The 15,228-nt window shown below is 44.1% G+C and overlaps 1 protein-coding gene across 1 annotated transcript in view; it reads right to left on the bottom strand.

The window, feature by feature from the left end:
* Window positions 1-15,228, bottom strand: part of GRAMD4 (GRAM domain containing 4) — a 77,909-nt gene that overhangs the window by 56,289 nt on the left and 6,392 nt on the right. The window contains exon 2 of the mRNA XM_019543504.1: window positions 7,070-7,190. Within this exon, the coding sequence (XP_019399049.1) occupies window positions 7,070-7,190 (121 nt within the window). The remainder of the gene's footprint in view (window positions 1-7,069; window positions 7,191-15,228) is intronic.

Raw genomic sequence — 15,228 nt, forward strand, 5'->3', positions numbered from 1 at the left:
ATTATTTGAGGGTCACTTAAAATTTGTCCCCCATACCATCACTGTAGTGGGGAAAGGAAGAGCAGGTGGGAGGCCAGAAAGCAAACAGCTTGACCTCTATCCCTTGCACCCCACACCTTGCCCCACTGCTGCCTGTCCATCCCTTCCTCCCTCCCCCTGCTCTGGCAGGCTCTGGCCTGGGCACCCATCATGGCCCCAGCCCAGACCAGGAGCAGTGGTATGACAGCTTTGGCCCCAGCTGAAGCTGCTGCTACTGGGCTGGGCTGATGCCATGCTTCATGCCCCAGAGGAGGGAGGAGGGTCAGGCAGCAGCTGTTAACAAAAAGACAGGAAAGTGAAGAAGTTATGATGGGGAACATCCCAAAATGGTTCCCTTCCTCATATCTCACCTTCTAAGACTAAGTTCATTAGTTAGTTCTTGATTTCTGATTTTTATTGATGTTTTTAAGGTAATCAAAGTTTGGTCTCCCCAGTTCTATTAGATGATAAATATCTACCATATTTATTCATTTCTAAAATGACCTCCCCAAAGGAGAATTAAAGACAAGCCTCCAATAATTACATTCTATACATAGAAAATTATAACAAAATGTTAACCGTTTCCATGTCTAGAATCTAAGTACTGGGGGTCATTTTAATTCAGGGCTGTCTTAGATTTGGGTAAACATAGTAATTCCATCCCTTAGCAGTGCAGGATTTCCTTATACTGGTGTATTGTGGAGGATGGAAAGAAAGACAAAAAACAAAACAAAACAAAAATTCTCAGCATTTCCTGGCTGCTATGCCTAAAGGAGAGCTGGAAGCACTCCTCAGATTGGCAGTCTGCTACTACACGATAAAATCAAGCAGAGAAAGATGCTGCCAATCAGCAGAATCTAGCAGTGGGGGTGCAATGCCCTTCAACTACTATTTAGGGCTGCCTGAAAGTACCAGTGTGCTTTCTAAAAAGTCCTTTTCTGCTGGCAAGAAACTATTTGCATTTTTTCTAGTTCAGCCTATAGCCTCAATTTGGTAACGCTTACTTTTGAGCCAAGACAATCATTTGACTTGCTGGTCAACACAACCTCATTCAGCAACTCATTTTTTTCTAACAATCCCATTAATACTCTGGTTGTGTCCAGTCAGCTGGCTGCAAAGTGATGTCTGTTAAACTACTGTATGCTAAAGACATACCATTTGTCTAAAATCAAATAGTCACAATTTTACTTTACTGTCACCACACAGCAAGCAGATCATTATCACAAAGGGGAAAAAATTATAGGGAATGAGGCAAGATTTTACTCCCTTCCCAGGCTGTCAGATAATTTTATATTACACACAGTGGGACCAAAGCCTGCAAAGAGAGAGAGCATCACCATGTGTAGCTTTATACACGTGAACAGATTTCTTTAATTCAATGAGTTTACTTGCATGGATGAAGTTAGTCATGGGATCAAGCATCTATCTTATTACGGCTGTAATTAAGCATATGGAGAAAAAAAATGTTCACACTCTTATTTTGCAAACCAAAAAACTAGGGAGTAGTTGCCTCAAGACAGGTAACCCTTGGTTTCATTTTTAAAACAAATTCAGCTTTCCCCCATGTCAGAGGGGCTATTTCAGAATTAAATTTCAACCTTGTGTCTGCACTTTGGACACATCTAGTTAAGTGGTCTCTGTTGCCACTCTCCCCATTACTCTAGACTACCCTGCCTTTGAGAGGTGCACTGATACATCGGTCCGATATCGGATCGGCACCGATATAAAGAAAATTGACTATACTGGAATTCAGCTTTTTTTGCCAGATGTGGCTGATAATGTGGCCAATAAGTGTCCCCGTACACGCACACAGCCACAGCATGCACAGGGTGGCAGCTTAGAGAGCTATGTCCAGCTGGTAAAGTCTGTTGTGGTGGAAGAGGCAGTGAAAGGAGAGGGGAATAGGGGTGGGGGGCCAGATCGAGACCCCTGTGGTGAGGGAAGGAGCCCGGCTGGGGCTGGATGCAGGGAAAGGGGGATGGCTCCCGCCACTGTGTGCACTCCAGGAGGGCATGGGGGAGGGGGAGGTGTGCCCCCAGGTTTGTGTAGTGGGGCGGCTGCTGCTGCAGGCTGGGTTGGGCTGCACTTAGGGTGGGTGGCAGCGCTGGGAGAGGGCTACAGCGGGGATGGTGGGGGTGTTGCAGTCGCACCAAAATTCACTGTAGCCCCCCCAACTCTCCCTCCCAGAGCTGCCACTGCCCACCCCAGCCCCTGCAGAGAAGAGCCAGGCACAGCAGCCCCAGCCTGCAACAACAGCCCACCCTGCCCTGCACAGATCCAGGGGCACACATCCCTCATGCCCCCTGGGGTGTGTATAGTGGCAGGAGATGCCCCCTCCCCTTTGTTCCTCCCACTGGATAAGCCAAAGCTGTACCATGCCCCACCCTGGCTAGGCAGCGCCTGCCCCAGCCCCTGCCCCACTCCATCCCTCACCATGGGGGCATGGATTTGTGCCCCCCGCTACCCCATGCCCCTCCCCTTCCACCACAACAGACTTACCAGCCGGACACTGCTCTTCAAGCTGCTGGGCTGCATATTGGAAATCAGATTGGTATCGGCCAATATGCCTTCTTAAAAATCCGCTATTGGTATCAGCCCAAAAAATCTCTATCAATGCACCCTTACTGCCTTTCAATTTCTTTGCTCCCTGGCCATAGAAGGAAGGGTCCAATACAAAAATGCTTTTTCTAGTTCTGTAAGGTTTCAGAGATGGCCTCAGATACTGTAGCACTCTACTCTATTTCACAAAGGGAAACCTTCTGTCAGGAGGTCATACAGCAAGAAGTCCAAAGATTAAATGTACTTTTCTGCTACATAAAAAATGTACACTTTTAAAAATCATAGCAGAAAACAGCTGTCTTCACAATGAACAATTACAAAAAGAAGAGGCAAGGACTTGTTAGGCTGATATCTTTTATTGGACCAACCATGTAGCAGGGATTAAGCAAGAGAAGCTTTCAGATGCAAGATATGCAAAACCTGAGGAAGAATGTCTTCCATTTGAAAGCTTGTCTCACTTCATCCCAGCTACATAGTTAGTCCAATAAAAGATATCACTCTAAGAAATCCTTGCCCCTCTCAAAATGTCTGAACCATCATGGCTATACCACGCTTTACTGTAAAACAAAGATCTCTCCCTAGTTTTCACCATCACAAATCCCGTGTGTACATTTCACATATTTACACTGTGAAAATGCACTTCCTGAATCATTCTCATGTAGTCCTGGCTACTGAGGATATCTGGTCTTTACAGGGAATTTTTAAATCTTGAACAGATGGAAGATCTTCCATCAAAGCAAATGGTTGTTACATAGTGGGGGTGGTTTGCAAAACACCCAAAACTATAGAAAGCTTTTGAAACAGACCAGCATTCATTCTTTTAACTGAAAACATAAGACGTGCAGTGCTGATCAGACAGAATAGATATATTTGTGTTATGGAATAGCATAAGAGATTACCAATCCCATATAACATTAGCTATACAAGGGGTCCGAACAATCCAGTTCTGGCCAGGGAAGACCTCCCTGAACCAAGGCCACCTACAGGCTATCTTCTATGTCCTACATAAGAGACAAGCTGGGTAAAGGCTTCCACAGTCACTGCTGAAGGAATTTAGGGCAACACTGCTGCTCACAGGCAGTCAGGGACAGGTTCCCACAATTGAGGATTCACTCGGGGCTGTTTAAGTTACCCTGAGAGATGAGTGAAAAGCAAAGAGGCAGAAAGTTTTTTTAGTTGCACTCCGCACCCAACCCCAGATAGACTCTTACCCCAAGCCAAGGTTGAACATTCAACAATAGGTTTTTAGACTTCTCCAATTCAGGATTTAAATAAGAAAAACAAACCACAATACTCTTCATGTGAAACACTGCAGTTTTTGGCACTTGCTAGCCATTGCCCATATATATTGCAATGTCTACATTCCCTCCTGGCTGATGGCCTACTCACTAGCAGTGTCACCCAGGTATCCTGGTAGCTGTTCCTTCTCACTTGCCGTGACTTGATCTTGTATTACTGGGAGCCAGTTCCCCACAGCTGAATGCCAGCTGCCACTGCTGTATGCTCCAAGGTACCCCCTTGGGGCAGTTGCCCCTTGGTTGAGACTTTGCTATCTTTAGTCCATTTATAGCATTAGTCCCAGCCACCTAGGGGGTTCAGTCAGCCCTCGGGCCCTTTACTGCTCCTCATCATGTTATCAAGGGGCCCTTCTCGGTCAACTGCCACCCCTTCCTATCCCTAGGCCCTCTTCCAGAGGGTTTTGCAGTCCTGGGGCACAGTCCACTCCTGCCCTTCCTTCAGTCTTACAAAGACGGAGAGCCCAGTGAGGCCGGTGGCCCACAACCCAGGCCCGTCCCCATGTCAATGTCCTCCCTAGACACTTCTGATCTGGGTCTGGTTTCTTTACAGTTTTCCTCACCAGACCCACCACTGCTAGTCACAGCTTCCCACACAGGCTGCTCTTGGGAAGAAGCACCCCTCCAAACGCTGGGCAGCACAGCCGGATCAGCTGCCCCATCTCTGACTGCCTGCTGATCCACTCCGGTGTTTGCCTCTCCAACATGCCTTCGACTCTGCCTAGAGACTTCTCACAGGAGCCAGAAGTACTTCCGCCAGCCCGCTACGCCCCAATCTGGAGGGAGATTATGCTTCAGAAATGCCATGACAGAACCAGCTTTCCACTCCTGTGTGGCACCTTCACTGAGGTAGGTGACAAGAGCAGGTTATTTCCTGGGCTTTCTCTTCCCCCTTCACCCATTTTAGTTGTGAGTTTTGTACCTGAAGCTCTTGGAGACATCATCTGAAACCAGCCTCATACCTGTTTCAGTAGAGCCAAAAGGCGTCAAAACCAGGATTCACTGCACTGTGTTGAACATGCAAATCAAAAGAAAAGGAGCTGGGAGGCAACAGGAGAGAGAAAGAGTACCAAGCCTGCACAAGACTGTACAACTATTAAAAAAAAAAAATAGATGTGGCTGTCTCAACATGTGGTTTACTACTTCTTCAAGATCATAAACAAAGATATTAGACTCTTGCCAGTCTGTACTCTAGTCCCCAGACAATCCCACTCAAATGGATATACTGCCAAGCCTTTTGTTTGAGTCTTTTCACCCATGACAGATTTCCTATTGAAATCAGTGCAATTTTCCAGCCTGATACACCATCAAATCCTTTAGTAAAACCCAAATACTGCAGCATAGATTATACTCCCTTCATCCACCAGTTTTCCAATTCTATCGAAGTAGCAACTCAATTCCATTTGTTCTGACAAGATTTATGCATGTAGATGCTGATGCAACTCTTTGTAAAATATTCCATATTTATATTTTCCAAATATAAAATATTTGGAAAATATTCCATATATATAATTTTATATATAAAATTTTGCAGACCCAGCAGAATGACATGCCTCTTCTTCCCCTTTCTCTAAATTATCACTCAACTGTCCTCTTCCACTTTGAAATCTAACTTGGAAGTATGAGTTTGGCAAAACAGACTATATATTTTAAACATGTTCCATTCAGCAGGCATCACCATATGAAGAAAACCTAAAAACACAGCTAACACTATGGGATGCTCACACAGGGCACTCACTGTGGGATGCTTCTACATATACAAAAACATTTAGCCTTGGTTTATCTAGGAAGATCCATGGAAGAGGGCAGGAAACAGAAATAAGCTAGGAAACTAATCCAAAAATATCCTAGAACTGAGCTGGAACAATAGCACCAAACAGCACCACTGACCATGCCAGCAACTGAATTAAAATACTCACTGTATGTATTCACTACCACTGGAGCTCAGCATCTATCTCCCAATTTGTACCCACAGTAGGCTGGATTCATTCCCAGTCAAGACAAAATTTTATCAGCGTTATTTCAGCAAGGCTTCACTTGGCAGTCCAACCAGAGAGCGGACAAAGGGATTTCCATCACCTGCATCTCCTGCCCCAAAGCACTAATCCTAACATAATCCTCAAGCTCAATGCTCCATCAACCAGAAAGCAATAGCTGTGAATTTCATCAATCATAATCCTGTCTCTTTACAACAGAAGAAATAAGAAGCAAAAAAACAGTAAACTGAGTTAGAACATGGTTGATCTAGACAGTCTCCAAACCAGAAGCAAACAGCCAAATTATGCAATTCTGTAATGTAAAGGCAGTTAGCGTTAATTAGCCACTTTAATAACTTAAGGGCTGTGATAGCTTCTAAATCATTGGAAATGTTTAATTCAAGACTTGATATTTTCCTATACCTCTAACCACAGTTCAAACTGCAGCATAAATTCAGGGAAGTCCTCTGACTAGAAAATAATATAAAAATATGAGTGGGTGGTTATGTACCAGGTCAGCATGCAGAGCCCATTCATCCTTATACTAACATATCTAAACATTAGTTACATTGACAACAGTGAAAAGGTAAACAATTCATTTGTCCTAACATATCAGTTTAACTACCCAGCCAATCTGTTACAAATGTAGAAGTACCACTTCAGGATCCTGAAGCTTTCGCATTTCTCAATATGATAACCTCTACATACAAATAGGAATTCTGCCATTTCTATATTTACTTTGCAGACATTGCACAGACCACTGATTTCTCCATTTAGCAATAATAGCTGTATAATTAAAAAGGGGAAAAGCATGTACAAGACATTTAACATATTGAGCATTTCCTGTGCAAGTGCTTTGATCTAATCACTTGAATGGGGATGAACAACAGACAGACAGTATTTTCTTTTTTCTCCCTTCTCACAATTATATTACCAGGTAAGGAAATAAAAAAGGGCTTCCTTTAGATGTTAAAATACATGAACTTCACAATCTTCATACACTGCATGATGTGTTTAAATGCAGTACTTCTTTTATTTTAAAAGTCAAATTATACCAAAACTGGTTTTAAACCCGTCTCTTTTCCAAAGACTGCACCACACCCTGTATATATGCATACATACAGATGCACATGGTATTCCCACCCCCCCCACCAGCACACATCAAGTCTGATTTCAGTAGCCTCAGACACTCCCTTTCCATAAAGCATTTTTCATACTTACGTAGAAAGTGTTTTTCCAGTAAGGCAATTTCCAGGTGACCTTTGATCTCATTCAGTCTATCAGACTCTGTCCTGTTAAAATCCTGAACACCTGAAGCCATGTTGATGGTCCCTGGACCAGCCTATTAAAAAACAGAAGAAAAAACACAAAACACATTGATGGCTCAAAAGGAAGCTTCTTCCCGAAGTGTCATTTGAATACACCAGTTTACTTCCACAGCTGTAGACAGCTGCGCGAAAACCATGTAAGCATTTTAAGCAGAGCCTAAAATGTATCGACTCAGCAAGTCTCCCATTCAGCATTAGATTACCACAATGAATCAATGAGAGCTAAATCAAATGCACGGCATCTCTCAGACAGGTTTGCTGAGTGAGCTTGCGCAGACCGCAGGGAGTTCCAGAATGAAAGATTGTAGTTCCACTGCAACATCGCCATTCCTTATCCTTTCTGCTGCTGCTTAGAAGCATGTTTCAAACAGCAACCCTCCCCCACATTCAAGCCAATGAAATGCACAGCCAATTAAATGCGTGTAAGGAGAAGGGGAGAAAGAGCACATAACAGATTTTTCTGAACACAGACTGACACTATATAAATGCTCTCTTGTGCACATGCTAATGCTTTTGAATTAAACCATGATAATGATGGAAGGAACTCTGCAGTCACGATGCAGGGACAGCCACACACAGAAAGGACTATGTTTGCTGTTACATTTAAGGGATATAGGTGGTGCCAAGACAACTCTTGCTGCATGGCTGACACCTCAGGTTCCTACTCTTTTGGCTGTGATTTATTACAGTTTTTAAACAGCAGCAGCTGAATTAAACTAAGCATCAGAAATACCACAGAATGGAAAAATGACAAAGAAAGCATGGCTAATAAGAGAAGCAACAGCAGCAGCCTCCACAAACCAAGCTATCACAGGAACATATGTATTTGCACAGTAACAGGCAGGTGGGAATATTTGTTTCCTGTAAATTATATATTTCCAAAAATAACATTTCTCTTCTGCAGATGGTTAGCTAAATGCACATTAAGACAGATGCATGCAGCTTGAAGTGGTAGTAGTGTTGTTTAGAGATAACATTGGTAGCAGCTCCAAAAGCTTTCGGCTTCTGAATAGCAAAAGGGAATTTTTGTTCTTAGCCCACAATTAAGCCTCCTTTACACCTTCAGACCTCAAGTGAGAATGCCTGAAAGCCAGTTTAAATAATGTACGTGTAATAAAGGAGATGTAACAAGTAAATGCAACATTTGTTCAACATAAAAACCCCATATTTAGAGATGGTTAATTTTGCAGGCTTCCCCCGATTTGCCCAAGGATTTACAGGAAATGCAGGGACTATTCATCATAATATTGTCGCATCATTTATCTTCTCTTTTTGGAATAATTGGCCCATCAACACACTATTTTGTTATAGTATGTATTCTCTCAAGTTCTGGCTAAACAGATGAAGGCTAAACTTCTAGGCTTTGCCAAGGATAACATGCAGTTAAGCTAGAATTCAAATTTATAATGCACAAGCTATCCCATAGTAGCTCCCCATGCAGACACTTCTAGCATACACAGAGAAGATCCACACAGGAAGTTACTGCAGAGTAGTTAGTGAGCACTAAACTTGCATTCTGGTATCCTGCCTGCTACCCTTGCCTATGTAGCCCAATCCCCATACAAATGAACTACATTAATTATACTAGTGCACTAACAAAGCAGTTACAAGAAGGAAATCCAAGGAGGGCGATAGAAATGGAAAATGCATCAAAAGCAGCACTTCTACCTCTTTTCTCTCACAAGACACTTTCACACAGTCAAAAAAGGAAAGCTGTTCCATTAAGTTGTGCTTGGGGCACCAGCCTATATTTCTATTATATTAAATTACAAAAAAGGGCTTCCTTCTGGCATTATTCAGTATGGGCATGCAATACATTGGGTAGCCTGTCAATCTGCCCAAAGGTGGGCATGAACATGCTGTTATCCCTCCGTTTCTGAAAAATTGGCTTCAGCTTCAAAAGATACACATTTAACAAAGCACAAGTGACAAAGCCTCAACTCCCAGTTTGGAGGAGATAACACAGGGCTTTCTGAGGAACTGTGCCAGAGCATACCATTCCTCACACTGTGTAAGATCAGAGAACAGGATACCCGGCAGAAATGTTTGCTGAAAAACCTCATCAGACAAGCCCTAAAAGGACACTTAACCTGATCCCCACTCTTCAGGTGCCCCACAAGAATCAAGTACACAGAATTTCTTAAGTCATCCACAGCTTTCTTTTGTTTTTGTCAGGGAGAGAGGGGTGTTAAATTTAGAAGCAAGTATGCAAGCTTAACCAAAGACCAGAGAGGGGAAAGCAAAGCTGCTACTACCTGGAGACATTTTAAAAAAAAAAGTTAACAAGGCATGCCACTGTACCATTGTAGCCACACACAGATAAAGAGCTCACTTAGCCCATGTACTGACATTTAGTTTCTAGTGGAAGAATTACAGCTTCCAGAATCCACAAGTGTGCAAGCACTCCACCTTTTCCAACTTGGAGCAAAAATGGCCACTATGGAAGAAAAGTGACCCGAATACGATCAGGTAGAAATCACTCCTAGGAGAACGAATATCTGTGCACCTTCCCCTGCCTTAACTCCAGAGGACAAGAGTAGATCTGCAGGGAAAGCCTCCCATGTCTTCCAGAGATTGGGATCACCCCAGTACAGGGCAGGTGGAAGAGAAGGGGGGCAGTGGGCAGCTGCATACAAGCATACCCTTTCCTACTTCTTTATGATACACAGAGAAAGCTTAGAGAGAGTTCTCTTTGTTTTCTGCTTGCATTTGTTACTTTAAAAACCTTCAGTCCCTCTACAGCAGGGCAGACACTTATTTCGGCAGGAGGGCTACTTAATGAGCTTTGGTGAGCTGTCGAGGGCTGCATGGGTAGCCCCACCCCTTGACAGTTGCCCCATCCCCTGGTTGCCATATTGTGACCAGAAGTCCTACCCCTAACCCCCGACCTTTGCCACTGGAAGTTCCTCCTCTTGCCCCCTGGAAATACTCCTTTTGGAGAGGAGAATTGCCATCTTGGAACCAGAAAAAAGAAATTATACACTAAGTCAAACACCTACTATAACATTTTAAGTTTATAACAAAAAAAAATTTGTCATGTCATGATTTGTGTTTGTGTATTGTATATACAGGGGAATGCATAACTCAAAAATAAAGTCTTACTCTTGTATATTGTGTATGGGAGGTGTGGGGGTGCATACATGGTGGGCAGTGGGGAGGTGCGTGTGTAGAGGGGCTTCTGAGGGGGTATGGCTATGTATGGGGGGGCATAGAGTATGTTGTGGGGTATATGTGGGGGCATTATGGAAGTAGGGTGTGGGTGTGTGGGGGGTATGGAGATCCCCACACACTCCCCCACATGGTGTGCAGCCCCCACTGCCCTACGCAGGTACTGGCAGCGCGCGGCTTCAGCCAGCACTGCACGTGGGGGTAAGAAGCGCGGCCTGCCCAGCACCTCTATCATAAGGGCTCTGCACAACGCGCATGCAGCTCCTGCACTGGAGCTGGCTGCCTTCCCTGCCCCCAGCTGCGCAGATCCCAGGACTCCACAGGGAAGCAGAGGCCACGGCTGCCTTCCACTTCCAGTGGAGTCCCGGGACCTGCGCAGCCGGGGAAGGTAGCCAGCTCCAGTGTGGGGCTAGATAAGGGCAGGCTGGGCAGGTTGTGTTCCTCACCCCCATGTCCAGTGTTGGCTGGAGCTGCACACTGCTGAGTGCCAGCACCCGTACAGGGCACAAGCACCCCAGCCAGCAGCAGGGGCTGTGTGCCATGGTGGAGGGAGAGGGGAACGTGTGGGGGTTCCCCACATCCTCCCTCACACCCATACCCTACCCAGCCAACACAGTGCCACTACCAGTCCCAGCCCCACCCAGCTGCAGCTGCCCCCACCTCTGCCACTTCCCAACCTGGTGCCCAGAGCAAGTGGGAAACTGGGGAAGCCAAGCAGGCCCCCTGGGGCCAGCTGCAGCAGCAGCAGCCCTGCCCTGCCCAGAAGATGCTGGTAGCTGGGCTGGGCCCTTCCGCCCAGGAGAGTGGGAACAAGATGTAATGGGTTATGTTGGGGGTGGGATGTATACCTGGATACCTCCCACCCTCGTGGAGTACAGTTCATTGGTGGATGCCCATGGGCTGGATGAAACTAACTGGCAGGCCGCATTTGTCCATGGGCCATATTTTGTCCAAGCCTGATCTATAGCCTGGCCAATGGCACATTGTGCTGGGCACCTGATGTCCAACTGACTAGCTGACTTCAATTTGTTCCTAGTCTACTGAGTTGGGGGTTACCATAAGATTTAGTAGATTTTGTGGCGATTTGCTGAATTAAGACTATAGTGAAGATAAGACCCAGGATGGAGAGATCACTTAAGTGCCATCACTAGAATCAAAACAGGTTGGCAACGAAACAGAAGTGGGGGAAAATCAGCTTCATTGTTTACAGACTTGTAGGAAATAAAACTGAGCGGGACTTAAAGGCTTCTAAACACATACCAGCAGAGTAGTGTGTGCAGACCTGCCCAGTTATTCAAAAAAAACCTTACCAGGTCATCTTTCAACTTCAGTCAGTATTTAGACCAAAAGCCCCTGAAGTCTAGCAACCAGTATCCTCTGCAGCATTTGTGATTAAATGAACTGGATTATGACTAGAGTGACAGTCCATGTGCAGTAGGTGACAACACACTACACTACTGTAGAACCACAAGCAACGTTCTGAGTCAAAGCTCGATCCCTCCAGCATCTCCATTTTTATTAGAGTTTACATTTGAAAACACAGCCAAAGCAGAGATGAAGAACTATGCATGACTGACAAGATAAACCCGCATATTTCAAAAAGGAACCAAGTGTCAAAACTGTTCTGACCTGATGTTGCCTTTCCAAGTTTCTTTGCAATAAAAGAATGCTCTATTATTTTTCTATAGCTAAGAACTGTCATCTTCCGAGGAATGCCTTGAATCTAACAAGGTTGAAAACCACTGCTTTGGGATATATACATTTAAGGATGTAAATAGACACAAACTTTCAGTCACTTGAGCAGTCAAAGTGGAGTTACTGTACTGGATGCACATGCCCGAGCAGCAACTGCTACAGCTGCATGCTCCTGCAATGGGTTAGAGTGAACTAAAAATCACTATAACCCTAAAACAGAATGAAACCAAGTCATTTGGTTAGTTATCACTAAGTGCTTCTTGAGTGGAAGGCTGGTAATGGAGTTAACTTTTTTTTTTTTAAGTTAAGAAGTCATGCTAATGCAGCCACACACAGGCAAAAAGAGCTTACTTAGGCCATATACAGACTGGCAAGAAAGAATTTTTGTTAAACAAACATGCTCTGAATTATTTAGAAAGTTTGAAAACTAGCGAATGTTAGTTCTAAGGTTCTATCAACACAGGGAATGGACTCCAGAATAAAAAAACTGGTTGCACATTTAATGTAGAATAAAAGTATTTTAGATTGAACAATCCATATTTACACTTTCATTTGGGAAGAGGGGCTGGGGTGGCGTGGGTGTTAAGGTACACAACTGATATGCTAGATGTCGCAAGTTCAAGGCCACAGCAAAAGCACTAATAGTGCTGCCTTGTCGGATTCCAATGAATCTGTGAATTCTGCTAGATACCATGTCACAACAAGGACATGAAAAGGAGGACGAGTCTGGAAGAAAAAGCGATGCTCACAGAAAAAGTGTACACAAGCTTAGGACTTAATGGATTTATGGAGAAAAGCCGCAATTTTTTTCTGAAATAAAAACATCTACATGGGGAACTAAACCAGAATAATTATTCTGAATTATTTCTCTGCAAAGGCAAGCCCAGCTATAGTCTATTTAACCTCAAACACTTGTGCTGTCTAGGTTAGATGTGAGGCTAGATCAATTCCTGAAACAGCAGCATTCATGTGGTTGATATCTTCAAGCACTGCAGACACAGGTCATTGATACAGCCAATTTAGATCAAACTATTAACCTTACAAGATTAGACAAAGCCAAGCTATATTGGGATGGCAATTTAAAATTAATATGTTCTGTACTGGAGTAAATCAGATTTAGCCCTAATGTACAGATTGGGAATTTGCATAAATAGCAAGAGATTATGCTGAAAAGACATACAACAGAACAACAGAGTACCCAGTTAACGAAAAAACCTCAACTGGCAGTTTAGTATAACCTTGTATAACTTTTGTATAACCTTGATTTTTCCTAGAGACCATACTAAAATAAATCACCACACAGTTGTCCAAGCTTTTTTTGTACAGTAATATTAAAACAAATGGAATTGATACATGATACTACATAATATTTTTTTCATACCTTGGACACAAAGCACTTTGCAAAAGTTGAAAAAGCCCTACTAGTCTGTTTTATAGACGGTGAAGCTAAGGCACAAGAGTCAAGAGACTGGCCAAGGTCACTGCCACTGAGATCTGCCATTTCCAGTCTGAAGCCATCACCATAAATGGATGTCACATCTTAGTGAACCCAACAGCACTACAGCCAAAAGGTTAAAGGATAAATCTAGAAAAAAAATATCCAGGTCACATTCTGACAATTTTCAAATATTTGAAAAGCTGCCATAAAGAGGAGCAAAAACTGTTCTCATTGGCCACAGAGGGCAGGACAAAGCAGTGAGTTTAAACTGCAGCAAAGCAGATTTAAGCTAAATATCACAGACAGAGGAGAGCGGGAAGGGGGAGGGAACCCCTTACTGTCAGTGCAGGAGGACAACAGAAGTAGCAGAAATCTCCTCCAGGGAGGTTTATAAGAAGAGGCTGGATAAGCATTTATCTTGGATTGGACAGAAGCGGTATACCCTGCATTTGTGGAGAAACTGAACTAGAGAACTTTTCAGGTCCCTTCCCACCCTATGATCTACAGCAGGAGTGCTCTCAACCCCTGGATCACAGACCAGACCTAGCCCATGGGGCTCCCCATGGGCTGTGGCTCGGAGCACTAGATCAGGTGCACAGGGCACTATAGGGCTGAATCCCAGCAGGAAGAAGCTAGGTGGGGGCAGTGTGGGCCTCCAGAGCCTGATCTTAGCTGAGCTGAGGTGGCATGGGGACCAATCCAGACGGTGGACTGGCTCCACACCATTTGTCTAGTTCTTGGGACAAAAACAGCATCACAGATTTACAACACGGATGGACAACCTGCAACAGAGGGTAAAAAGTAGCTTGAGTAGCCTGTGTGGCATATGACAGATTGGGGAGGGGACAGGCAGCACAACCACAGCTACAAGAGCAGGAAGCAGAAGACTGTGCAAGGAAAAGGTATCAGAGTAGCATTTGCGATGAACATGATGTTAATGTGCGTCATGCCTAATCTACAGAATGGGGAAGGGGGAAAAAAAAAATGTTATCAACCAAAACTCCTTAGGAACCATAAGACACATCTACATGTTCATTAATGTGCTGTAGTTACTGCACAGTAAGATAGTACTTGTATAGCCAAGTACTAAGTCAACACACAGTAACTGGCACTACTGTGCAGTAGCGCCGGCACACGGCTTGTTAATAATGATAACTGCACAGTAACCTAATACTATATTTCACAGTACTGTATTAACATGGCTTTTGGCATGACATGTTATTACACAGTAGTATTAGGCTACTGTGCACTTAGTGTTTCATGTACATGTGCCCATGTAGATGTGTGAACAAATAATTTAGTATAAATTTCCATAAAAAAGCTGTGGGAAAAAAGTGGGCTAGTTTAATAAGCCTTGGACATGACACCAGGATTTCATATATTTCATAGACACCAGGGCTGAAAGGGACCTCGGAAGATCATTGAGTTCCCAGGGGCAGGAAGTCAGCTAGGGTCACAGGATCCCAGCAAGAGAAACATCCAGATTTCTCTTGAAGGCATTCAAAGTAGGTGCTTGAATCACCTCCAATGGCAGGCTATTCCAGACCTTGGGCACTAAGACAGTAAAGAAGTTCTTCCTTATGTCCAGCTTAAAACAGTCTTGCAGGAGTTTATAACCGTTTGACCTTGTAATACCTTGGAACACTCTGGTGAACAAACATTCCCACAGATCCTGGTGAACACCCCTGATAAACTTATAGGTGGCCACCAGATCACCCCTGAGCCTGCACTTTTCCAGGCTAAAGAGCCCC

The sequence above is a fragment of the Crocodylus porosus genome, unplaced genomic scaffold (genome assembly GCF_001723895.1).
Source record: "Crocodylus porosus isolate Cpor-Errol unplaced genomic scaffold, CroPor_comp1, whole genome shotgun sequence".
NCBI classification, from domain to species: Eukaryota; Metazoa; Chordata; order Crocodylia; family Crocodylidae; genus Crocodylus; species Crocodylus porosus.